At 39.2% G+C, this 27013-nt stretch overlaps 1 protein-coding gene across 1 annotated transcript in view; it reads left to right on the top strand.

The window, feature by feature from the left end:
* The window catches only part of PTGER2 (prostaglandin E receptor 2), a 70025-nt gene extending 43047 nt beyond the window's left edge, over positions 1-26978 (top strand). Inside the window, exon 2 of the mRNA XM_042251932.2 lies at positions 4393-26978. Within this exon, the coding sequence (XP_042107866.1) occupies positions 4393-4398 (6 nt within the window). The 3' untranslated portion in view covers positions 4399-26978. The remainder of the gene's footprint in view (positions 1-4392) is intronic.
* The last annotated feature ends 35 nt before the right edge of the window (positions 26979-27013 follow it).

Genomic DNA, 27013 nt, shown 5'->3' with positions numbered 1-27013 from the left:
TAAAAGTCAAACATCCTAGAAAACATTTTTAGTATCTTAATAATACTATTACTGATATCTTTCACACAGAATACTACAAATAAAATGGTATGATGCAACATGGTTCTGCCCATTTTATTGTCTGACAAGTAGTTATACAAACACAGGATTTCTTTTAATCAGTCAAGCAACTCAAGTTTATTCCAGGAAAAAGAAAAAGTAAAATAGAAACAAGTTGAAATCTATGACTAAGATTTTTCAGATGAAAAATCACTAAAGAGTAACTACCTTCCACCTTTCTTTAGCAAATTTAATACACTAAAACTTGGGTTTATACAGACAATAACCTAGAAAATATTTCTTTGATAACACGAAGGAAAGTTTATTTACATGTTCTATTTTTCTAGTTCTAGTAAGCAGCTTTATGAATACACTTTTGGTATTATATATGTTGTGAATGGAAACAGCCTCCTTTATGAGTAAACACACATCTTCCAAGATTTTAGCAGAAAATAAAAGTCCCAAGGAAGTCATTTAGGTTTCCTGTATGTTAATCCCACTGAAGCTCTGACTCAAGAAGAGACACACTGGCTCCCATTCTCAATCTTTAACTCCCCTTGACCCAGTTGAAATACATATAGTATTGTCTTTTATACTATGAATGCATCTATTCATATTGCTTTTGATTTTGCTATTGTGGCTTATCATTGACATAAAATGACTAAATAAAAGAGAACATAGGAAATAAGGAAAATCCAAAATCCTAAATTAGGCACATTTTTAAAGTATACGTTTCTGCTCCTAAAATAACCTCCCTCTGGCCCTAAAGGACGGTAGAACTTTGTGGACACTTTGTCCAGCTTGCATCTCCTCCAGTTCCCCACTTTTCTCAAGTTTGCCAAAAAATCATGGAAATTACATTCATAAGAACCAATCTAAAATGACTTATCTTAAACACCAATTTTGACCTTTTGCTTGTATTTCTTTTCCTTAAATTTTCTTCACCCCGCAAGTTATCCACTTAAGCCTAGTTTCCCATCTGAGGGATGCAAATAATTTATAGAGACATGGTGATTAGAATAACAAATTGGCTACTCCCTTCTAGCCTGGGTTACTGATTCTCCCACTTTTATAGACAACTCATGAAATATAAACCCAGCTGTGTGTTATCTCCCAACTGGACAACAGCCATTGCATACCCAGAGTAGCGTGGCTTGTTTCACATACTGGCCTTGGAAGGCATAGAATTTAGTGACTCAAGTTGCCCAGGTCTCCATAGAACCATCCTGAGTATGTGGAGGACAAAGCCCCCCACCAAATGAAACATTTGAGATTAAAGAAGCTGTAGGACTAACCATTTGAGCATCAAAGAGGGTGGTGGTGGGGAGACGTTAGGAAATATATCTTTAGATTAATAGCCTGTTGAGAACTGGGATTTGACTACATGTTGTCTATGACTCAGTGTGGAAGGTTACCAAATTCCATTCATGGAATTTTATTCATATCTGAAAAGAATTAAACAGCAACAACAAAATAGCAACAAATTCTCAGTAATTAGAATAGGTTCTGTGTTTCCACTTTCTGTAGAACAACTACAGTGCAAGAATAGTAGTTTCTTATAAATTGATTAAACCAGTATCCCAATGAGCATAGCAAAAATGAAAATTGGTGACTTTCCATTTTTTTCAGATGGGATCTTTACTCCTTTTTCACCTCATTTCTGTCATATAAAAGTTCATTGCTCTTCCTAAGGAAAAATTTGTATTGAGAGTAAAGACGTCTTAAAGAGGCTGGTCTTTTTTACAAATTGGTGCCCTGATCTTTATAGACTTGCCACAAATAAAATCCCTTTCACAAGAACTCAGCCATAAGCATCCCAACCCACTGCCCTTAAATCCTGATGGGCAGCTTCATCCTAGGTATTCACATTATCTGACCTTCAGAATTATCTTCCATAAAGTATATATGGATAAAAAGGAAGATTTTCAGGGACTTCCCTGGGCTTCCTTGGTGACTCAGAGGTAAAGAATCTGCCTGCAATGCAGGAAACACCAGAGACACGGGTTCGATCCCAGAGTCGGGAAGATCCCCTGGAGGAGGAAATAGCAACTCACTCCAGTATTCTTGCCAGGAAAATCCCATGGATGGAGGAGCTTGGTGGGCTACGGTCCATGGGATGGAAAACAGAGTCATACAACCGAGCAACTGAAAACACACACACACATCCTGGCAGACCAGTCCATACTTCCACTGAAGGGGGCATAACCAAAATGAAAAACAAAAGCAAGACTTTCAGTGCTTAACTGTGGCATTTCTGAATGAGACTTTTCTTTTCCCCAATGACTTGTCACATTAATGTCTTCAACGATCTTCCATAACGAAATTTTCTACCCAGTTAGTTATTCAAGCGTCTCTTACCAGTCGTGGAACGGAGCCTGAAATTGATACTTGTCATCTCAGAATGAACCTTCAATACATTTAAACTAAATTATGATGCTTCCATAACTTCTCTTGGCTCTGAGAATTATTCTACTCAGTGAAGAAATGAGAGAGAGAAGCATGCTCTGAGCAAAAGTTAGCACAAGAGAAATTGAATTCAAGTGCAAAAGCTTTAATTAAGCTTATTTATCAAGAAAGGAGAGGCATGAAACCCTTGGGCTCCAGCGTGGCTTTTATCTCCCAGGAGCCCACATTCTCGTTTGGCCTGTTCCTTAGCTTGCACAATTCCTTAAGGAAAACAACTCTCATTTCTTCTGATCTCTCTCATAAGCCAGGTACTAATTAATGGCAAAAAATTAAATTCTTGGGAGTAATCATCCAGGGAAATCTTTGGGGTTTGTTTATTTTTGCTTTGATTCCTTTTTGAAAGTTTGTTAAATATGCCAGGAAGCACTATGCTTTGATGCTCAGGATACAGTCCTTTTATTTTCACCAGGGGCATTTTTGCATGCACAGGACAGCGCCCCTCACCAGGTGACAAAGCAGCCTGGCTGTTTACTGTAGGAATGAAGTACCTCTTCAGTCAGTTTTCAAAATGTATACTGCTTCTGGGCCGCTTTGGGTGCCATTTCCTCAGGACAAGCCTCTACTCTTATTAGGTCAATAAAGACTCACAGCCCTGGAGTCTTTCCCCACCAAACACACGACCTTGAGTGTGTCCATAGGCCTAGAAGAACAACATGAAATACTGACACCCAGACCCACCAGTCTATCCCTGCCTCATTGCGGACATGCTCAGCATAGATGGGCTTGATGAAGCAGCCTGCTGCCAGGAGAGCTGTTTTACCAGTTGTATTTTTTGGAGCACCTGAACCTTGACTTTCATCATTAAGACTTCCCAGAACTGATATTCTAACAAAATACCTGATGTTTATGATGTACTCATTATATGCCAGGCATTTAGGTAGACTTGGCTCATTTCATCTTCTCCACGTTCCTAAGGAGTAGGTTCCTAATCTTATAGATGAGGAAACAAAAGATCAGAGAAGTTCAGAAGGTTGCTCAAGATCATCCAGCTGAGCCATTGAACCTAGTCTCTCCAGTAGAGACTCCAGTATAGACGAGGTTCAAGTGCAAGCAGTTGGAGTCCAGAGACTGTACCATCTTCTGGGAAGTAGTTTACCCCTTGAAGTGAAAGACTTAAAAAAAAATTTAAATTACTAAACAAACATACAATTAAGTAACAACAACAACATTGCCTACAACTTAATGCAGGGCTTTATGTGAAAATCATAGAAGAGTTAGTTGAGAATGACTGGGTTAGTTTAAAATATCGCATAAACCGCATAAAAACATACAATGAGGTTCATACATAAACTTTCTCCTCTTTAAGGGGTTAATGAAAACCTTTCACCAGGTGAGGTTAAGAGAATCACCTTTTATCTGGACCAGTGAAATGTTCTCCTCATTGTTCATTCTCCCCGTCTATTTATCCCACAGCGTTCTTGCCTCTAGGTGATCAGGAATTGTTCAAAGTTTACTTTAAGCGGGACATCATTATCAATAGATTACTGAGGTTTGCACAGTGCCTGCTGTAGACTTTTTTTTAAAGAATTTTTTGATGTGGACCATTTTTAAAGTCTTTATTGAATTTGTTACAATATTGCTTCTATGTGTTGGTTTTTTTGGCCGCAAAGTATATGGGATCTTAGCGCTCCAACCAGGGATCAAGCCCACGCCTCTGGCATTGGAAGGCAAAGTCTTAACCACTGGACCACCGGGAAGTCCTCCCCCACCTTTTTCTTTCACCTCACTGAATAGTTTCTCTCTGTCATTCTCATCTCGTCCCCTCCCCTCATTTGCACAATCCTGTAATATTTTATTTATATCTGTTCCAAGAACTCCTTATATTTCTTTTTGTGCTGTGTTTACCCTCTGTGGCAATATAAAAATTATTTTATTTTTCTTCTTCAGGCATAAAGTGTGGCTTCCTGACAGAGATCTCCAGCCAACACTGCTGGCACCTCATCCTACCCTCTCAGCATTCAGCTCACTGATGACTTGGAATGCCTGTGTTTCTCCACCTGGACAGGGAGCGTGGTTGCAGGCTGAGCTGAAAGTGTTAGAGTTAGTGACCCCGAAAGTAACACTCAATCCATTTCGTAGATGGGAAACTGAAAGACAAAAAAACTTCCTTGCTCCTGACTAGTATAACCCTGAGGCATATTCTCCATCCTCTCCCAGGGTTCCCCAGTTCAGTTCAGTTCAGTTCAGTCGCTCAGTCGTGTCCGACTCTTTGCAACCCCATGAATCGCAGCACGCCAGGCCTCCCTGTTCATCACCAACTCCCAGAGTTCACTCAGACTCACATCCATCGAGTCCGTGATGCCATCCAGCCATCTCATCCTCTGTCGTCCCCTTCTCCTCCTGCCCCCAATCCCTCCCAGCATCAAAGTCTTCTCCAGTGAGTCAACTCTTCGCATGAGGTGACCAAAGTAATGGAGTTTCAGCTTTAGCATCATTCCTTCCAAAGAAATCCCAGGGTTGATCTCCTTCAGGATGGACTGGTTGGATCTCCTTGAAGTCCAAGGTACTCTCAAGAGTCTTCTCCAACACCACAGTTCAAAAGCATCAATTCTTCGGCACTCAGCCTTCTTCACAGTCCAACTCTCACATCCATACATGACCACTGGACTCCCAGGTGCCCCAGGTGCCATGCAAATCCGTGTAATACCATCAAACATACTCCTAGGCAGAGCAGTTCTGGTAGCTTCTGTTCAGTCATTTCACAGAAGGCTCAGTGGGGACTAGAGAAGCTGGCCTAGGTGAGATGGTGCTAGTGTATTAAAGTATCAGATGATATGGATGATAAATGTTGATTCTGTACAGTACTGGCAAGCATGTGAGAAAACTCATTCTCATGTAACCTTTGTTGGAGTGATAAATGGTATGATTCTTGGAAGGCAATTTGGCAAAACTCTGCATATACTTTGGCCCAGAAATTTCCCTTTTAGGAATTGATTCTGCAGAAATACTTGCCCATGCGTGTCTAGAAACTTTCATCATAGTATATTTATAGTAGCAAAAACAATGTTCATCAAAAGGACACAAACATATTGTGGTGCATTCATATAAGGGAATACTTCACAACCTTAAAAAATGAGATGAATCTATGTAGATTGAGGTAGAATTTCTCCAAGATATACAGTTAAGAAAATGAAAAGGCCCAAGAGGAAGGGGATATATGAATACTTATGGCCAATTCATGTTTCACAGCAGAAAACAACACAACTTTGTAAAGTAATTATCCTCTAATGAAAAATAAATAAAAATAAAATTTTAAAAAATGTAAAGGCAAATTACAAAACATTGTCTCTTTAGTTTTTAAAAATTATATACAAGTAAGCCAGATCATCGTCTTCCCTGGTGGCTTAGTGGTAACAAATCTGCCTGCCAATGCAGGAGACATGGGTTCAATCCCTGGATCAGGAAGCTCCTTGGAGGAGGAAATGGCAATCCACTCCACTGTTCTTGCCTGGGAAATCTCATGGATAGAGGAACCTAGCAGGCTGCAGTCCATGGGGTTGCAAAGAGTTGGACATGACTTAGAGACTAAACAATAACAACAAAGCCAGATTACATAGAAAGATATTTAATATTCTGTTTTCTGGATAGGAAGATGCAACATGAGAAAAATACCAGTTTTAAGTTATTTGGGCTTCCCTGGCAGTTCAGACGGTAAAGAATTTGTCTGCAATAAATGGCATGCCATCTCGATAAAAAAAAAAAAAAAATCAGATTTTTTTTCTAGAGCTAGATAAATGCATTTTAAACTTTGTGTTAAAAGATAAGTAAATAAATCAGCAAGAATAGCCAGGAAAGCAGAAGTCTGGAAAGGATGAATAATATGGGGGAAAGGCATAGACCCTATCAAACATTAACATATTATAGAAGCCTCTATAATTCAGTTGTATGGTACTGCTACATGAAGAGACGGACTGATGGAATGATAGAAAGCACAAAACTAGAGCCAAATGATATAGAAATATAATAAATGATATAGAAATATAATAAATGATATAGATGGTATTTCAAATCAGGAGAGAAGACCACTTTAAAAGCCCATCTTTTTAATTAAAAAGTTTTGACTTAGAAAATTTGGAATGAATAGCCATTTAAACAAAGGTAAAATTGGATTCATATTTCATAGCATATGCCAGAATACATTCTAAATGGATCAAGGGTCTAAATGTATGAAAATGACCCTTATTAGTATTAGAAGATAACATGAGTGAAATCACTTAAAACCTGGGAGTGAGGAAAAATGTTCCTATCTAGGACTCTATATCCAGACACAATAAGAAAAAAAAAAAAAAAAGGCTTCACATGGCAAAAATCTTCATAAGCTAAGGCAAAAGACAAAGGAGAAATTGGAGGAAATGTTTGCAATGTTGATCATGGAGCTTATCTCTGTGAAATATAAAGATCTATCATAGACTGAGAAAAAAAGACTGGCAACCTGGGTGGAGGAAATGAGATGTTGGTTGAAGGGTACAAACCTCCAGTTATAAAATGAATTAAGTTCTAGGGCTCTATGTTCAGCATGATGACTATAGTTAACAGTATATATACTTCTTGAAAGTTGCTAAGGAAGTAGATCTTAACTATTCTCACAACAACAGCATGGTAATTATGTGAGGTGACGGAGGTGTTAACTAATCTTATTACAATAGTCATTGTGCCATATGTGTGCAATGTGTGTGTCAAATGATCACCTGTACACTTATTAAACTTACACAATGTAAGTTTAAGGTGTACTAGGGATGCCAACTGAACAATTCATCTCAGTAAAACTGGAAGGAAAATATAATAACCTGATAGAAAACTTGGGAGAGACATGAATAGATAATCTCCAGAAAAATAAAAACAGATGCCCTTTAAACACAGGAAAAAATTTTTTACATCATTCATGCTAAGAAAAATTAAAATACAGTGAGATATTATTTCTCTACCAACAGACTGACAAAAATGCAAACTCCTACAATTTCTTCTGTTCACCAGGTTGTAGAAAAACTGGAACTTAAATACATTGTTGGTGAAAATGAAAATTGTGCAACCACTGAAGACGGGAAAATTTAGCAATAATTAGGAAAATGATATGTATTTATCCTTGACTCGGTCATTCCACTTTTAGAAATGTATCCCAAAGGAAAAGATTATATATACACAAATTATTTATTGTGACATTATTTATAATAGCAGAAGATCGGAATCAGCTCAAATGTCCATCAGTGGGATACTGGCTAAAAATAAACTCAAGTGCATTCACATAGTAGAATCTACGGACTTATAAAAAAGAATTAGAGCAGCACTTGATTTATTGATATAGAATGATGCACAAGATATATTATTAAATTACTATTTTAAAAAGCAAAGCGCAGAATAGTATGCTAATATGCTATATTTTAGGTAAGAAAGGGGAATGCATATATACATATAAGTCCTTATATTTTCACAGTATAAATACTAAAAGATTAAGTAAAAAATTAGTAAAAAGCATTATACTTAGGAGAGGTAGAAAATAGAATGGAATGATCAAGAAGGAACAATAGTTCTCTTAAAATACCTCATTAAAGTTTAGCCAGAAGACATGTACTTCTTTTAACCCATTCAAAAAATTAAGTTAAAATGAAAAGAGAAATCTCTATAGATTGAAAGCAAATTGGAATAAATGGAACTAATTATATGCCATATTGATATCATAGCTTTACAGAGAAAGGCAAAGCTTCAAGGAATTTCAGAATACTGTAGTTATGTACTTGATAGTTTATAGTCAGTATATTGGAAATAATATAGTCAGTAACTGAAAATAGTTTTCAGTATAATTTATTAGTTTGGTTAGTAATATTTAAATTATTATTACTGTTATTTTGAAAATGTTATATATTTCATGATAAAGTAAGTGATTATGTTAATATTACAGAGAAATAAAATTTTTAGGTTAAAAATAGACACAAGAATAAAATTGAACAATTTAAGTAAGGATTCTGTAATCATATTTTTATTGGAAATATCAATATTAGCTCATAAATTTAAAAATATATTTTCTGCCTCTCACCACTGAAAATTCCAATAACAATGATCACTTGCAATACTGAGAACGTGGTCTCTATATACCATCCCCATTACCAGAAAAAAATAAAACAAAAAACAACACTAAAGAGTATTCTTGGAGGAATGAATAAGGTTTGCAGAGAAAAAAAGAAAGAAGAGAGAGAGAAGGAGGGAGAATGCAAGGACGGCAGGCAGTAAGGAAGAGAGAGAGAGGGAAGGAGAAAGAGAAGGAAAGAAGAAAGAAAGGGAGAGAGTGAGAAAGAGAGAGGGAGGGAGGGAGGCAGGAGGGTAGGGAGAGAAGAAAGAAAATGTACCACATGACCCTGGGGCATTCTGTTGTGCTAGAGAATAATGAAGTGTTTTAAAGATTAACATAGTCACTTATAAAAGATGGGGGACCCAGCTTGAATGTGCTCTCCACAGTCAATCTGAGAATCAAAAAGAATCAAGGCTAATTAATTGAAATCATACTAAATATTTTAAAAGCCAGGCATTTATAATATATTCAAAAAAGCCCTCAAAAAACAATCCGTGTCCATTGGAAATAGCTTGTGTGTGAACTCTATTTCTACAGAAGAATTAGCACAAATTAGCACAAAAGAATTACTGCGGCTTTCCTACACAAGTTGTATTTCAAAGTATTCACATAGCCCTAATTGATGTGAGAATGTGCTGCCTTACTAAGTGCTTAGAGCTGCCAAGTGTGGAAAGGAATGATAGAATGCAAAAACATCTATTCTACAAACCCTAATGAAATAGTTGATTCAGGCTATGGTCGTCAACACACGCTAAAATTCTAGAGGAAAGGTCAATGAGAACTAGACATTGGCAGGGTGCCAAGCACTGATTGCTTATTGGTTATAAGGAGGAAAGAAAAACTTCCTATTGGAGAGACTAGGCTGACACCTTGACCACACTTATGAATCTTGCTGACCCTAAACAGTGGGAAAACTGGCTATGGTGACTCTCTAGTTGCTGCAATCTGAAGGGCGTGGCACCACCTGTGAAGCAGTCTTGTGAAAAAAAAAAAAAAAAATCAATTCTTGGAGACAAGGGCCAAACATCAAGAGCATGGGCTTGTGCTGGTACTACACTGGGGATTCTTCCCTGCAGTGCAAAGTTCAGGATAATGGGTGCTAAACACAGATTAGGCTTTAAATGGCTTTTTACAGGTTCGCAGAGACGTCATCTGCTGTGCAGTGAATTATCTCTCCCCAGGCTTCCCAGGTGGTATTAGTAGTGCGGAGCCCACCTGTCAGTGTGGGAGACATAGCAGGCCTGGTTTCCATCCCTGGGTCGGGAGGATCCCCTGGGAGGGGCATGGCAACCCACTCCGGTGTTTTCGTGTGGAGGATCCCATGGACAGGGAAGCGGGCTGCAGTCCAGGGGGTCACAGAGAGTTAGAAAGGACTGAGGCAACTTAGCCTGCATAAAATTCATTTGTTAAAGTCCTATCTTCTAGAACCTCAGAATATGACCTTGTTTGGAAACAGTGCTGTTGCAGATGGAATTTAGTTAAGATGAGATCATACTGGATAGAGTGGCCCCTGATCCAATATGACTGGTGTCTTTATTTTTTTAGAAAAGGAAGGGGGTGGAGTTTGGACACAGCCACACACACAGGGAGAACATCATGTGAAGACGAAGGCAGAGATCAGTGTGATGCAGTGTCCGTAAGCCAAGGGACACCACAGAGGGCCAGCAGACCACCAGAAGCTGTGTTCCAGGGAAGAGCCAATTTCAGCTTCATTTGGATCCCTTTCTTAACCTTCGCTTCCTGTTTCTTTGTTCACTGAAAGGACACTGCCCATACGAAGTGGCCTGCCTCAGGAAACCCTGCCTCTCTGCCTGAATATTAAACCAAAATGCCTTTGTTCAGGCCCCTGTCCACCTGTGGGTGGCAGGATGGAAGAAATAAACACAGTCTCCTAGGATTGCCATTCTAGGAGATATTTGCAAGATTAATGGCCTCTTTACTTTGTTTCTTCACCTCCACCCATTTCTGTTCTATAAAAGAACCTGGCATCCAGACCCCAATAAAATGGTTATTTTGAGACATTAGTCTGCCATCTTCTCAGTCAGCTGACTTTCCAAATAAAGTCATATTCTTGCCTCAAAAAGAGAAAAAATCAATCCTGTAAAAAAGAATGAAATAATCCTTTTTGCAGCAACATGGATGGACCTGGAGATTATCATACTAAGTGAAGTAAGTCAGAGAAAGACAAATATCATATGATATCACTTATATGTGGAACTCAGAAAATGATATAAATGAACTTATTTACAAGAACAGAAATAGATATACAGATATAGAAAACAAATTCAAATAGTTAGCAAAGGATATGGTGGGGGAGTGAGGAGAGGGAGATAAATTAGGAATTTGGGATTAAGGTATGCATACTACTATGTATTAAACAGATAAAAAACAAGGGCCTACTGTATAGCACAGGGAACTATATTCAATGTAATGGCTTATAATGGAAAAAATCTGAGAAAGAATATATATACATATAATAATTGAATAATTGAATCACTTTGCTGTACACCAGCAGCTAACACAATATTCTCAATTAACAATACTTAATTTTTTTAATGGTTAGAAAAACAAGCAATCCTGAATCTCAGTAACTGTGGAAAGAATTTTTTTACAATTGTAGGAAGGCAATCAGAAAAACTGAAAACCAACTGAATGGTATAGGGATTGTTGTCAATTTTGTTATGTGCAATTAGCTTTTTGTGTGGAGCTGTATTGAGTATTCTGTATGGAAGGATTTAGGATTGAAATGTCATTACATCTAGGATTTGCTTTAAATATTTCAGCAAAGAAAAGGATAGATTTAGAAAGACATGAAATATGGCAAAATATTGATCACTATACTCACAGAGAAATGTTTGCAGAAAGAGTTCATTATAATCTATTTTCTGAAATTTTTTGAAAAAATTTAAAAGGGACAACTTGTAAAAACTAAAATTTGAGGACATTCTACTTCTATTCTTAAATATACATGTAAGATTTTCTTCGTATAGAGGAAGTTTGCTTTTGCTCAGTCATTCATTAACCAGTATATATGTTCTATGACTGGTGCCGCTCCTCACACTGGGAATGTAGTCTAGGTCCTGATGGGAGCCTACACTGGAGACAAGGAAGCAAACATTAGCCTAATTGTGAAATTAATTACTTAACTGCAGCTGTGATGAGACCTCGAAGAGAAATCTAGGCTGTGAGGAGAGCATCTAACAGCAGGAGATCTGGCCTTGGCTGGGGAAGTGATGGCCAAGCCAAATGCAGGAGAAATGTATTTTTCCCAAATGCAATAGAACCCTGGGAGCTCATGAAAAGAAGCAGCTGAATACTTGGTAGCAAGAGAGGACTTGAAGGTTTGGGGCTGGAGCCAGCTTCAGATGGGCCCAGGGGCCAGTCAGGTATAGACAGAATCTCTAGGGACCCACACAGAGGCCTTGTCATACGTTAATCTGTCAGGAAAATGTGCTCCTTACCAAGCCTGACCAGACAGAGGCAGTAAGGCAGGGAGAGAAGCTGGTTAGGCATTTCCTGATTGAAGTCAGCAGTGCTCCATTTGCTGATGGAGAGAGCTGAAGGGCCAGCTGGGAAAAGCTGGGAGAGACAGGGCCAGGGAAATCGAGCCAGGCTCTCCCAAACACACATAAACTTGGATGAAAGGTCAGACTCCAGCTTATTTACAAACAACAGTGCATTACTTGAATTCCCCAAAGTAATACTCCTAGGGGAGTATTAACTATTAGCTAGAAGTCCTTCCAGACTGCAATCTTGTCCCAGAGCAATAGTAAAACATCTTGTTTCTTCTGTCCAAAAGAAGCGATTGGATTGTCTCTTGGCTTTGGCTAGGCAAATAACATCCTCCTCGGAACAAACCTGTCTGTTTCCTTATCCTTTAAAGGTGGAACAACTGTGGTGAGTCTAAAAGAGCCTGTACCTATGGCTTAATCCTTTTTTTAAAAAAAAAATTCTTTCTTTCTTTCTTTTTCTGCATTGGGTCTTAGTTGAGTTGCACCATGTGGGATCTTTTGTTGCGGGGCAAGCACTCTCTAGTTCTGATGTGTGAGCTTTAGTAGTTGTGGTACATACAGAGTTGCAAGGTGGATTCTTAACCACTGGACCACAAGGGAAGTCCCCTCCTTTTTTAAGTTATGAAATACTTGAAGAACATGTGAAGTGCAGAGTAATATACAATGATACGTGCCACTTAGATATTAAAAATTTAACGGATGATTAACGTATTTGTTTCCCTGGTGGTTCAGACATTAAAGTGTCTGCCTGCAATGAGGGAGACCCGGGTTTGATTCCTGGGTCGGGAAGATCCCCTGGAGAAAGAATTGGCAATCCACTCCAGCACTCTTGCCTGGAAAATCCCATGGACGGAGGAGCCTGATAGGCTACAGTCCATGGGGTCACATAGATTCGGACATGACTGAGCAGCTTCACTTTCAATGTATTTGTTATTTAAGAATAAAACTGTACACATATAGTTGAAGTCCCTTTCATATCCTTCCCTGAAGCTAGGCTCCTTCCCTCCTGGAGGCAACTACTTTCCTGAATTTACTATATATAGATGGAAAGGTGACTTTACAGATATGAAAATCATACATATGTGAAATGTATATGAATATACATGTATGAAAATATAACATCCACAAATAACATACAGTATAGTTTTGCTCATCTTAAACAATTTCTACAATAAATTATCCAAGTCCTATCACACTGTAAAGTTTTAGCCTGCAACATGTTTTGGTCACTTAATATTGTTTTTTCAAGATTCATAATATAGATCGTCTATTCAGTTTAACTATTGGTTGTATTCCATTATGAGGACACACTATAATTTGTTCATCCATTTCACCTGCTAGTAGGAATTTTAAAATTGTAAACTTTCAAATATTACAGGTTATACTGCTGCAGTGAACCTCCTGTGCATTACTTTAAGTGTACACGTACAAGAGTTTCTCTAAGATTTACTCCAACAAGTGGAATTTCTGTTTCCAACTTTTAATCTAAATATTACTCTAGCATCCTTAGGTGCAGAATCTATCTTCAAACTGCTTTGACCTTGGGGGTGACCGAGATATTCAGCAGAATCAAGGATGATTGGTGGATTATATCATCTTGTGGGATAATTAATATTTATTTATGAAATATTAGGACATTGCTTCCTTGCTCACTTGCTTTATTAATTACAATTTTCTTAATTAGTTAAGGATTATATAATTATTTACATATGATAATTTACCTACCATAAATAACTTTCAATTTTGTTGGTATATATACTCCCTTCATCCCAGGTTATTTAATTAAACAAATCTTAGTTCCCCTGGGGAAATCTCAGAAGCACATTGCCTTCTCATCTTTCATTAAAAAAAAAAAAATCGTTACTCAGTCGTGTCAGACTATTTGTGACCCCATGGATTGTAGCTCACCAGGCTCCTCCATCCATGGGATTTTCCAGACAAAAATACTGGAGTGGGTTGCCATTTCCTTCTCCATGGTCCCAAGGACTATTTTTCTATCAAACTGCAAATAAATTTACTGGTTTTCTTATTTTATATTAATAAGGACTGCTCAATGCAAGCATTGGATCTCTAAAAGGTAATTGATATTATGATACTGTGTTAACTTTAGCTGTAAACCAAGAAATCTCAATATTTATATCTATTCTGTGATTTCTTCAAGGAAACTCACTTAAATAACATCTAGAACCCAGCTGAGATAACCTAAACTTCTGAATTACTAAGCATGATTTGTGTTATTGTTGTTTAGTCACTAAGTGTGTCTGACTGTTTTGCAACCCCATGGATTGTAGCCCGCCAAACTCTTCTGTTCATGGGACTTTCCAGGCAAGAATACTAGAGTGGGCTGCCATGCCCTTCTCCAGGGGATTTCCCCAATCCAAGGATTGAACCCAGGTCTCCTGGGTATCTCCTGTATAGCAGGTGGATTCCTTTACTGCTGAGCCACTGGGGAAGCCAAGCATGATTTTAATTATTAATACATTAAACAGCAATGTAAATAATTACCATTAAAGCATTTCATCACAACCATTTATATGTACAAATCATATATTACCTAGAAAGATATGAGAGAAAAGAAAATAATCCAACATTAAGAGCAAAGTAAATCAATAATCAGTGCGAATTATAAATTGTTGGATTCCTTTGTATCTCAGTTGGTAAAGAATCTGTCTGCAATGCAGGAAGACCCAAGTTCGATTCCTGGGTCGGGAAGATCTCCTGGAGAGTAAAATGGCAACCCTGTATTCTTGCCTGGGAAATCCCATGGAGGAGCCTGGTGGTCTACAGTCCGTGGGGTCGCAAAGAGTCTGACATGACTGAGCGACTAAGCGCAGCACAGTACATGAATTGATGAAGAGGTCTCTAATGACTGTTCATAGTTAAATTTTTTTCCCTTTTTGTCATTGTCTTGTTTTCCATCCACAAATGATAATGAGATGACTCTTTCATTCATATTTGCTTGGGGGAAATGTGAGAGCTGCTTTGTAGCTTTAGTTAAACTGATTAAATTGTTGGTTTGAGTTCATTTAATTCAGTTAGTTAAAATAAATCAGGTTATCTCAACTTAGACCACCATTAGATGATATTATCTGGCAAAAATATATATAAGCTTAACTCCAGTGGAATGCAGTGGGAATAAGTAGAATGTGCTGTTCATCCCTGTCTTCATAGATATTCTCTAAACTTTCGATGACCTGATGTCATTCCAGAATGGGCCAGAAACCTTAGATTCTCTCCCATTCAAAGTTGTACTGCTGACGCTGAATCAGAAGGAAGCAGCCTACAATTTGTATATCAGCACCAGTAACTTTTAAATCAAATAAGCAAGTTCTAAAGGTCATAGCGAGGTGAGATAAGGAAAATTTATTCAGCCTTATGGATACTTTTACTTCTTATGCAGAGGATCTGTACTTCCTGAACATTTCGTAAACACAAAGGTACAGCGCCATAAATTATAATCATGTAAGCCGGGTATCATATTTCATTCAGATGGAAACAAATGCTTAATTTTTCTAAGAAGAAAGCCTGCGTTTCTAGGCATTCCCTATCGGTGCTATTTATGTGTGGTCAGTTTTGAGAGGCAAGATTGCATTTGTGAGAAAATGTTGTTGCTAATTTGTACCTAGGCTGGATCCACAGTTGAGAGCCTCTAACTTGAGCAACTGCAGAGACAAAGGGCTTCCCTTCCCACCATCTCCATGTATAGGGCAGCCTCAGAGACTGAAGTCCAGGCCCAACAATAGCTAATTTTTTTTTTCCTTTAGTATTTACTTTGTGCCAGGCACTGTTTTATGTGCTTTTAAAATGTAGGGCTTCCCTCATAGCTCAGTTGATAAATCATCTGCCTGCAATGCAGGAGACCCAGGTTCGATTCCTGGGTCAGGAAGATCCTCTGGAGAAGGAAATGGCAACCCACTCCAGAATCCCATGGGCAGAGGAGCCTGGTGTGCATAGTCATGCAATTACAAGAGCTGGACACAACGACAAAACCACCACCACCAAAATGTATTAATTTGCAGAATTCTCATATAAGCACATGGGTTAGATGCTATTATTATCTCCATTTTACAGATGAGGAATTTGAGACAGATTAAGTAACGTATCCACGTTTCACAGTTCCAGAGCTAGTGCTCTCAAGCACTAAACCACGCTGTATTTTTTCACAGTTCCAGTAGGGCCAGTCAAGTACAAAGCCCTCAGGGAGACTAGATCGCTTCTGGAGCCATTCTAGCTTTTGAGACCCACTGCCCAGACTCAAAATCTGAAGGAAAAACCAAAAATCAAAAACCTAAGAGTTAGAACTGCCATTCATTTTGAGGCAACCATCAGAAAGTCCTGGAAACTCTTCAAAACAAAGTTGGTTTGGAGCTTCCTGTGTTTTTCTCAAGATTGAAATTTCATTAACCCCATTAACAATTCTTCAAATGCTAATAGTTGTACTACTAAAACGTGAGGGGAAATCTCCTGGTCAAATAGATTTGAAAAAAAAAAATAGCATCTACAGAAGATTCACAGTGAAACACAATGAATATGAATCTATATTGAAGACTCATAAAAATCTTGCAGTAAAAAATTTGTTTAATTTTATGTTATTTCCCAAAGTTGTTCTTCTTAACATTTCCACAGAGCATCGTTTGTGACCAGTGCTCCAAGAATAAGGTAGGCCAGTGGCCCCTTAAGCCTGGCTTGGGGAGATATAGATAGATCCTCTCTGGTCTGCCATGCCTTGAAAACAGTGTACAAGAACTGTTACCACGCCCGCATCACCTCGCCTCCAAGCTTGGCCTCAGGAAGTCCTCCTCCCCTAAGAACTTCAGCAAGGCTGGCACTCCACACCCCCAGGCCTAGGCTTAGGTTCCTAAGCTTCCTTGATCTTTTCTGCCAATAGCTTGAGGTATGGCCCTGAACAACTTGAAAATGAGCCATTCAGATCCCCAAACCCTGGGAGCCAAGACATTTTGTTTTGGATTTTTGGAAGGTATTTGGCAATTTTCCATAGAAGTGGTTCCTCAATAAGCAATGAGTCATAAACATCCATTATGGACAGGAGCAACTGTGTAATAATAGACCAGAGACATGCTGTCCTTATGACCTTTGCTCCAAAGTGGGACTAAAATGAATTAAGTTTGTTCCCACAGTAGTTATTCAGTGTTTCTTAGGGGTATGAGAAACCTAGAAATTTCAAGGCAAGCCACAGATGAATTGCTGTTCAGTCAAGTCGCACAATTAATACAAAGTTAAATTCCTCTATGGCCAAACATGACATCTAGTTCTCAGCTTATCAAAGAACACCAAGCCAGGAAGTGACCACTTTACAAGTATCTACTGCTCCACGGCTTCCCCGGTAGCTCAGTGGGTAAAGAACTCCCTGCTGTGCAGGAGACCCAGGTTCAATCCCTGGGTCAGAAAGATCTCCTGGAGAAGAAAATGGCAACAGTATTCTTGCCTGGGAAATCCCATGGACAGAGGAGCCTGGAAGGCTACAGTCCATGGGGTCGCAAGAGTTGGACACGATTTAGTGATTAAACCACCACCACTGCTCCACCCAACCGAGGATCTCAGAACATTTAAAAAGTGTCAATAGATACGAATTTTCATTTACTGAAGCAGAACAATACATAGGCTAGTGAAGTGGTTATATAATATCCCTATCATCATTGTCTTTTTCAGTTGCTAGGGCAATTGAGGTACAGTTGACATACAAACAGCTGCGCATGCTTAATGTGTACAGTTCTGATGAGTTTGGAAGTTAAGTACACACCTGTGGAGCTCTTACCACAATCTATGCCATAAACATCTCCATCACCTCCAAAACTTTTCTACCTTCATTATTATTATTTGCCTGTCTATGATAAGAATGCTTAACATAAGTTCTACCCGCTTAGCAAGTTTTTAAGAGAACGAGACAGCGTGGCCGCCTTTAGCCACTGCACTGCGCAGTAGATCTCTAGGGCTTATCCATCCTGCATAATTGAAAGTTAGTACTCTCTGACTAATACCTCCCCATTATCCTGTTCCCCCCAGCTCCTGTTAACCACCATTCGCTCTCTGTTCTGATGGATTTGACTATCTTAGATTCCTCATGTAAATAGTATCTTGTAGCATTTTCCTGCTTTGTCTGCTTTATTTCACTTGGCATAATATCCTCTGGGTCCATCCATAGTGTCACAAATGGCAGGATTTGTTTCTTTTTGAATACTGAATAATATTCCACTGTATATTTATATTATATTTTCTTTCTCCATGAATCTGTCGCTAGACCCTTAGGTTGATTCCACATCTTGGCTATTGTGAATAGTGCGACAATGAACATGGGAGTGCAGATATCTTTTCAAAATTTTGATTTTAATTCCTTCGGATGTATACAGAAGTGGGGTTACTGGATTGTATTATACTTGTTAGGTGTTATCCATAAAAATCTTGAAGAAGGTTAATGACTTTTTTTTTGGTTAATGTCATTTTGTTTTTAAGTTGTAATTTTCATAAGAATTACATGAAACTTTTCATCAGATTGTTATGGTGATAAACTAAAACTGTTATTATAACAAGTAAAATATTCACAATGCAAAGGGAGCTAACTATATGACATTGGCCAGATTTCTTTGTTTCTATGCCTTTAGTCTCCTCATATTAAAAGAGAGAGTTGAAGGAGAAAACCGTTAAGCTTCTTTTAAATTCTGAAATTCTATGAATATACTGTAACCTGTTATGAAAGTGGAAATGATCCATTATGTAGAATTACATAATTTATATTGAACTTTTCCCATGGGATTGCCTTAATTCCCCCAAAGAAATGGCTGTAACTGCACAGTGGGTTCTTTAAATTTTATACCTCCTCATGATCAAGGAGAGAGAGAGGTCCCTTTCATTTTATAATAGTACTTATCAGGCTCCAGGTGCTCCAAATGTTCTATTTAATTCTCACAACAACTGCACAAAGTAGGCAACATTCTTCCAATTTTCCAACTCAGGAAACGACTCTTAACAAGGCTTATTACTTGCTCAAGTTTGCTGGATTTTGGACCCAAGTCCTCCATACCCTTAAATACTCTATTACGGTGCCTCTCAGCATTTGACAGATATGTGCTGGGCACCATATCGGACCTCTAGAGGTTAAACACAGGATTAGACATGGTTCCTGTGCTCAAGGAGTTTATGATTTAACAGGATAAACGGGATCCAATCAATAGGTAAAATACAAAAGGAGAATTAATTGCAATAGGAATTTAAAACATCACTTCCCTGGTGGCTCAATCAGTAACGAATCTGCCTGCAATACAACAGACCTGGGTTCGATCCCTGGGTCAGGAAAATCCCCTAGAGAAGGGAATGGCAATCCACTCAGTATTCTTTCCTGGAGAATTCCATGGACAGAGGAGCCTGGTGGGCTGCAGTCCATGGGGTCACAAAGATTTGCACATGACTGAGTGACTAACACTTTCACTTTCATAGTGATTAGACACAGAGTGAATAGCATGAGCACAGATATCAGAGAAGAAAAGTACAAGATAGATTTCAGAATGTTGATTAATTCTGGGCTGCCAGACAGGAGAAAATTTGAAAGGAGGTAGGAGGTGATGCAGTCAGAATGGAAGTTTGAGATGGTTAAAGAAGAACTTTAAATTTCCAGCCTAGATTCGACTGTATTCATTCCAGAGAACAATTGATATTTTCAAGCAGGAGAGTGCTTTCAATAAAGAAGTCTGGAAGTGGTCTGCAGTGAGAATTGAAAATGGGTCACCTTGAGTGAGCAAGAACATTCAGGAAGCTGGAATCTATGAAGGCTGAGAACTCCAGCCATGCGGTAGAGAACTGAGTCGGGGCAGGGATAGAGAGACTAAGGGAAAGGGGATGGATGGGAAGTGAAATTAACAAGAGTTGGCAAATAAATGTGGGCCATAAGTAAGACTGACTCTTAAGATTTTTCACTCTTGATTGTTGATTATAAAAATGATGGTGTTGGCATCAGAAATGATAATGGAACTCAGATAGGAACTGAGAAGGAAGAGGGCTTAAAGAGAAATGATGAATTCAGTTATGGATATACCAACATGTATGTGTTCACAAACAGTTCAGGAGCAAACACCGAGTAGGAACTGAAAGTGTGGGACAGATTATCAGACCAGTCAGAGTGTGTCCCATGCAGGAAGAACTGAAGTCATGTAAGTACCATGGGAAAGAAATCATTCATTCACTCAATTAATTTTTATTGAGCCCTTATTCTGTACCAAACACGGGATCTCTATCTGAGATCTTAGGGACACAAGAGTAACAGAGGTCTTGCCTTCATGACATTTATTTTCTAGAATGTAGACCAGAGACAAGGGAAAAAACAGGTAGAATTTTAGAGAATATATACTCTTAGAAGATGGAAGAGGAAGAAAAGCAAGACAGAAAACAGAATTTCATGTCTCAGATATTGAAGGAGGAGAAATGTTAAGAAAGAAAGAGTGGAAATATTGCAGATAATTACTGTTATAATAATTCCATAAACATTCATTATGTGCCAGAGCAGAAAAGAATCTACCTTCAGAGAGCTTGCATTCCAGTAAAAAGAAGCAAAGGTAAACAAATTAAACATGATAATTATTCATTGTCATAAGTGTCATAAAGAAACAGGATGAAGAAGTGAGACGTTGGGAGCGGGCTTTAGAGTCTGCCAGATGAGAGATCTAGAAGAAGTGACATTTGAAATGAGACCCGCAAATGGTTAGCTCTTCCAGAGCTGTGGAAAGAATGTTCTAGGCAGATAGAACAACAAATACAAAAGTGTGAAGTCATTAGAAAGGGACATGAGAGGGGCAGAAAAGAGACCAGTGTGGCTGGAGCCTACTGAACAGGCAGAGGACTGGTATGAAATGAGGCTGGACAAACAGCTGCCAGGAGGCCAGCAGAGAGTTTGTTCTGCACCAGAGAAGACAAAGAAAGGGACAGATTTGGACCATTTGGACTGAAAATCCATAGAATTTGTTGAGATAGGGTAATCAGGTGGATCCTGGTGCCATTTCTTGTGATGTGAAAAGACAGAGAAAAATACATTAGCGTGATAAAGAACTCCATCTAGGATATATAAAATTTAAGAGAACTATACTGTTTTCTAGTTGGAGATGCGCTCCATGGTGTGTGCGCGGTCACTACAGTCATGTCTGACCCTTTACGACCCCATGGAGTGGGCCTTGCCAGGCTCCTCTGTCCATGGGATTCTCCAGGCAAGAGTACTGGAGCGGGTTGCCACTTCCTCCTCCAGGGGATCTTCCTGACCCAGGGCTTGAACCTGGGGCTCCTGCACTGGAGGCTGATTCTTTATAGACTAAGCTACCGGGGAAGCAACACTCTATCTCCACTTCCTTTCTAGCTCCAAAAGAAAGTCTCTGTGAAGTATCTAACTGGTGTGATTTGAGCTCAGAGTCCACGTGCAAATAGTCTCCTAAGACTGCATCTTACCTGTCACATTCCTAGTCTTGGGGCTGGTGGTAATGGGGCCAAGAAAGTATGCGGGGTCCATTACCAGAAAGAAGGTGGCAGGGTTTCCACAGAGACGAGGAACAAAAGCACCTAAGGCAGAAGAGCTGGCCCCACTCCTGCTCACATGGCAATTTTTTTTTTCTGGTGTCTTCTCCACTAACACATCACAACAGTTTGTGTTTTGTTTTATAGAGAAAGAAGTCACACTACAAAATGGAAGCTGTATGTGGGCATCTTTGCCAAAATAGGCTGACTTTAATGATATAGCCAGTTGGCCATTCCTAGGTGATTCCTACTAAAAGGCAGAAAGGCTGAAACATAAGCTGCCAACTTGTTATAAGTGTTCACTCATTTCCTCATTAAACAAGTGCCTCATTAATATGTGCCAGGAGATGTGAATATACATAGATGTGTAAGACAAAGACTTTAATCCTGTAGGGGAGATTAGACATGAACATAGATAGTAATGCAATAGAGAATGGGTTATATGCCATTTGAAACAAAGTCCTCTCTAGGAACCTAGCAGTGATAATTTAAGGAGGTGGTACTTATGTAGAAGGGAAAGAAATATGAGAGAAGAAGTTTTGCCAAAGTATGAAGACAAGGGCTAGGTGGAATTACAGTGGTCAAAATATCTGGTGAACTGGATACTAAGTTTGCATTTGTTATTGTTATTGATGTCTAGTCACTAAGTTGTGTCCTACTCTTTGTGATCGCATGGACTTTAGCCCACTAGGCTCTTCTGTTCATGGGATTTCCCAGGCAAGAATACTGGAGTGGATTGCCAATTCCTACTCCAGGGAATCTTCTGACCCAGGGATCAAACCTGAGTCTCCTTCACTGGCAGGCGGATTCTTTACCACTGAGCTGCTGGGGAAGCCTCAAACTTGTGCTACAAAGCAGTAAGATATAGGAGTTGATGATTGTCATTGGGAAAAGACGACAGAAGGCCTTGAATGCCAGTCTTGCAGGACTGGACTGAACAGGAGCCTTCTCAGTGTCTGAAGGGAGGAATGACAAGATCCAAGCAGTGCCTTAGGAAGATTCGCTTGGTGGTGAGTTGGGGAATCATTAGAGCTGGGGTGACAGGGATGAGTCAAGAGATCACAGCAGCCTTTGTGTTTGAGTGATAGAGCTGGGCTCAGGAGAAGATGGTAGCACTAGAGGGAAAAAAAGACGGATGGAAGAGAGGGCATGAAGAAAGGATTAAGTGGAACCTGAGGATGGGGGGTAGAGAGAGCTTCAGAAAGGAAGGAAAGAGAAAGTGGTCAAAAGCGACAAAGGTTTGGGGCTTAGTAAAAAGGAAAAAGGCAGTTTTACTTCAGAAACAGGAAGGTCGGGGCATTTGGGGAAGGCATAGTTAGCTGATTACAGACCTAATTTATTGAGTCTGAGGCACCAGGAGGGCAGCCTGGAGTAGCTTTCCAGATTGGGCACGTGGGGTTGGAGCTAGGAAAGCCGTGTCACTGGAGCAAAGCTTCTTCGGGTAGTGTTAGGTGGGCGCTGAAGATGTGACAGCCTGGCCTGAGAGCGTTTGGGAGGGGCTGAAGTCAGGACTTCGGAAGCGCACTTAGGATCTGGTAGTGATGGGAATCAGAGCAGAGTCTGGGAAGGTCAGAGAATGAAAGAGAAAATGTGCTTGCAAGAGATGCCAAGAATGATCAACCAAATCTTTGGTGATGATTAACCTGGTTTCAGAGAAACAATTATCTTGTGGCAAATTGAAAACACATCTTTCATCCTTACCCAACCGCCAGGGGCAGATCTGAGGCTGAGGAGAGATTTGCAAGCAAACGGTGCTACCAGTTAAGCAAGATTTGGCTCTCTAGTTTAAACAGGCACTTGTCACATGGGTTAGACTAAAAACCTCTCAGGTTTCTGGGAGAGGGAAGGCCTTGACCCCATAGGCAGGGTCTGGACTGCCTTGAGGCTTCCTTCCGGAGTCTATTCAGGAGTGGAGGTGGAGCTGGAGTAAAGGAGCCAAGAAACTTGACATTCAAAGAGAGGAAGTTCACACACAGGCAGATCGGAGGGCTGGATTATTTAGGGAACGGGGAGACTTATGGTAGGGGAATCGGAGTACCACATCCAGAAGACTCTTTTGGCTTCCTCTGAGTGTGTTTTATTAGGAGAAGGGAAAGAATTAGGAATGAAAATTAAAAAGGGAACTATATGAAAACAATGATATTTGAATTAGTAAATTCCAAATTCAGAAACTTGAATATTGCATTATGTGTGAATAACCTGCTTTTAAAAATAACTAAAAGTCACTTATTTCTAGAAATTAAAAAATTGCATGCTGAAACTAGAAAGTGTGGAAACACACATACACACAGTGCAAAGAAAATCAGATTACTTCTAACCCCAATTCAGCTGTTAAATGTTGGTATATAGAATTCCATCTGCAATTGAACTATTAGGATTTTTCCAGTTTTTTTTTCTAGTTCTTTAATATTATTAACAACATTCTGACAAATACTATTATACATTCATTTTGAATACTTCTTTTAATAATTTCTTAACATAAATTCATGTAAATAGACATGCTGGGTAAAAAGAGAGGCAACTTTCAAAAGCTTTTGGTAAATACTGATAAGTTACTCTTCAAATAATTATACAAATTTGCTCTTCCACGATCATTGTAATAGAGCACCCATTTCCCCTCATATTCTTGTCAACTCTTCTATATTAACTTGTATTTAATTAAATATGTAGCTTGGTTGAATTTTTTCCCAAACATTATTGACCATTGGTGTTTCTTCTTTTTATCAGTTTTAGCTTTTTAATTTTTTTTCCCTTTCTTTTTTAAAAAAAAACTTGTTGGAGTAGACTTATAATGTCATGTTTAGTTTCAAAAGTATAGCAAAGTGAATCAGATATGTATATTTATTTATTTTATGTACAGAAGTGTATATATGTTAATTCCATTCTCCTAATTTGTCCCTTCTCCCCGCATTTCCCCTTCAGTTCAGTTCAGTTCAGTTCAGTCGCTCAGTCGTGTCTGACTCTTTGTGACCCCATGAATCGCAGCACGCCAGGCTTCCCTGTCTATCACCATCTCCCGGAGTTCACTCAGACTCACGTCCATCAAGTCTGTGATGCCATCCAGCCATCTCATCCTCTGTCATCCCCTTCTCCTCCTGCCCCCAATCCCTCCCAGCATCAGAGTCTTTGCCAATGAGTCAACTCTTGGCATGGGGTGGCCAAAGTACTGGAGCTTCAGCTTTAGCATCATTCCTTCCAAAGAAATCCCAGGGTTGATCTCCTTCAGAATGGACTGGTTGGATCTCCTTGCAGTCCAAGGGACTCTCAAGAGTCTTCTCCAACACCACAGTTCAAAAGCATCAATTCTTTGGTGCTCAGCCTTCTTCACAGTCCAAGTCTCACATCCACACATGACCACTGGAAAAACGATAGCCTTGACTAGATGGACCTTAGTCGACAAAGTAATGTCTCTGCTTTTGAATATACTATCTAGGTTGGTCATAACTTTTCTTCCAAGGAGTAAGCGTCTTTTAATTTCATGGCTGCAGTCACCATCTGCAGTGATTTTGGAGCCCCCAAAAATGAAGTCTGACACTGTTTCCACTGTTTCCCCATCTATTTCCCATGAAGTAATGGGACCAGATGCCATGATCTTTGTTTTCTGAATGTTGAGCTTTAAGTCAACTTTTTCACTCTCCTCTTTCACTTTCATCAAGAGGCTTTTTGGCACCTCTTCACTTTCTGCCATAAGGGTGGTGTCATCTGCATATCTGAGGTTATTGATATTTCTCCCGGCAATCTTGATTCCAGCTTGTGTTTCTTCCAGTCCAGCGTTTCTCATGATGTACTCTGCATATAAGTTAAATAAGTAGGGTGACAGTATACAGCCTTGACGTACTCCTTTTCCTATATGGAACCAGTCTGTTGTTCCATGTCCAGTTCTAACCGTTGCTTCCTGACCTACATACAGATTTCTCAAGAGGCAGGTCAGGTGGTCTGGTATTCCCATCTCTTTCAGAATTTTCCACAGTTTGGTTTTGAGATCTATGAGTCTGCCTTTGTTTTGTAAATAAGTTAATTTGTATCACTTTTTAAATTAGATTCCACACATAAGTGACATCATATGATTTGTCTCTGTCTGACTCACTTCACTTAGTGTGACAATGTCTATGCCCATCTGTGCTGCTGCAAATGGCATTATTTCATTAATGACTCAGTAATATTCTGTTGTGTAAATGTACCACATTTTCTTTATACATTCATCTGTCCATGGACATTTAAATTGCTTCCATGTCTTCAGTTCAGTTCAGTTGCTCCATCGTGTCTGACTCTTTGCGATCCCATGAACTGCAGCACGCCAGGCCTCCCTGTCCATCACCAACTCCCAGAGTTCACTCAGACTCACGTCCATTGAGTCAGTGATGCCATCCAGCCATCTCATCCTCTGTCATCCCCTTCCTCCTCCTGCTATTGTAAATAACGGTGCAGTGAACATTAGGGTGCATGTATCTGTTTGAATTACATTTTTTTCCCAGCTATTAGCCAAGAAGTGGGATTGCTGGATCATATTGTCGTTATATATTTAGCTTTTTAAGCAACCTTCACACTGTTCTCCACAATGAAAAGAAAAGTGAAAGTTTAGTTGCTTAGTTGGGTCCAACTCTGCGACCCTATGGACCGTAGCCTGCCAGGTTCCTCTGTCCATGGGATCCTCCAGGCAAAAATACTGGAGTGGGTAGCCATTTCCTTCTCCAGGGGGTCTTCCCAACCCAGGGATTGAACCCAGGGCTTCTGTATTGCAGGCGGATTCTTTACGGTTGAGCCACCAGGGCAGCCGTAATGGTTTCCATAATGACTGTACCAATTTACATTCCCACCAACAGTGTAAGAGGATTCCCTTTTCTCCACATCCTCTTCATCACTTATTGTTTGTAGGTTTTTTTTATGATGGCCGTTCTGACCAGTGAGGTGATCCCTCTTTGTAGTTTTGATTTGCATTTCTCTCATTATTAGTGATGTTGAGCATCTGTTTTTGGCCACTTGTAGATATCCCTTCTTTTGTGAATAGCTTATGTGTGTATTTCCCCCATTATTCTTTTGGAGATGTACATCTTTTTCTTATTTTTTAAGAGTTTTTATACAGTAAGGATATCCATTCTTTATCTGTCACATACGTTGCAAATGTTTTATTCACAGTGTTCTATCTTCTGGTGTTAGAATTAATCTCACAATTTTTAGAATGCATTGAAATATTAAAAAAATTTAAATATATAGTTACGTACGTCAATATTTGTGGTTCTTGCTATGTGTGTTATACTTAGAAAATTCTTTCCCACAACAAGATTGAGACATATTCACGTTTACTTTCTTAAAGTTCTTTAGTTGTTTCAAATGTATGTATATGTGTATATATTTTATAAATAAAATTTTGATCCATGTGGGTTTAATTTTTGTATTTTGTAATTTTGTATATGGATAGTTA

The sequence above is a fragment of the Ovis aries genome, chromosome 7 (genome assembly GCF_016772045.2).
Source record: "Ovis aries strain OAR_USU_Benz2616 breed Rambouillet chromosome 7, ARS-UI_Ramb_v3.0, whole genome shotgun sequence".
Classification (NCBI taxonomy): Eukaryota; Metazoa; Chordata; class Mammalia; order Artiodactyla; family Bovidae; genus Ovis; species Ovis aries.
The sequence above is the reverse complement of the archived record's forward strand: the minus strand, read 5'-3'. Positions and strand labels throughout refer to the sequence as shown.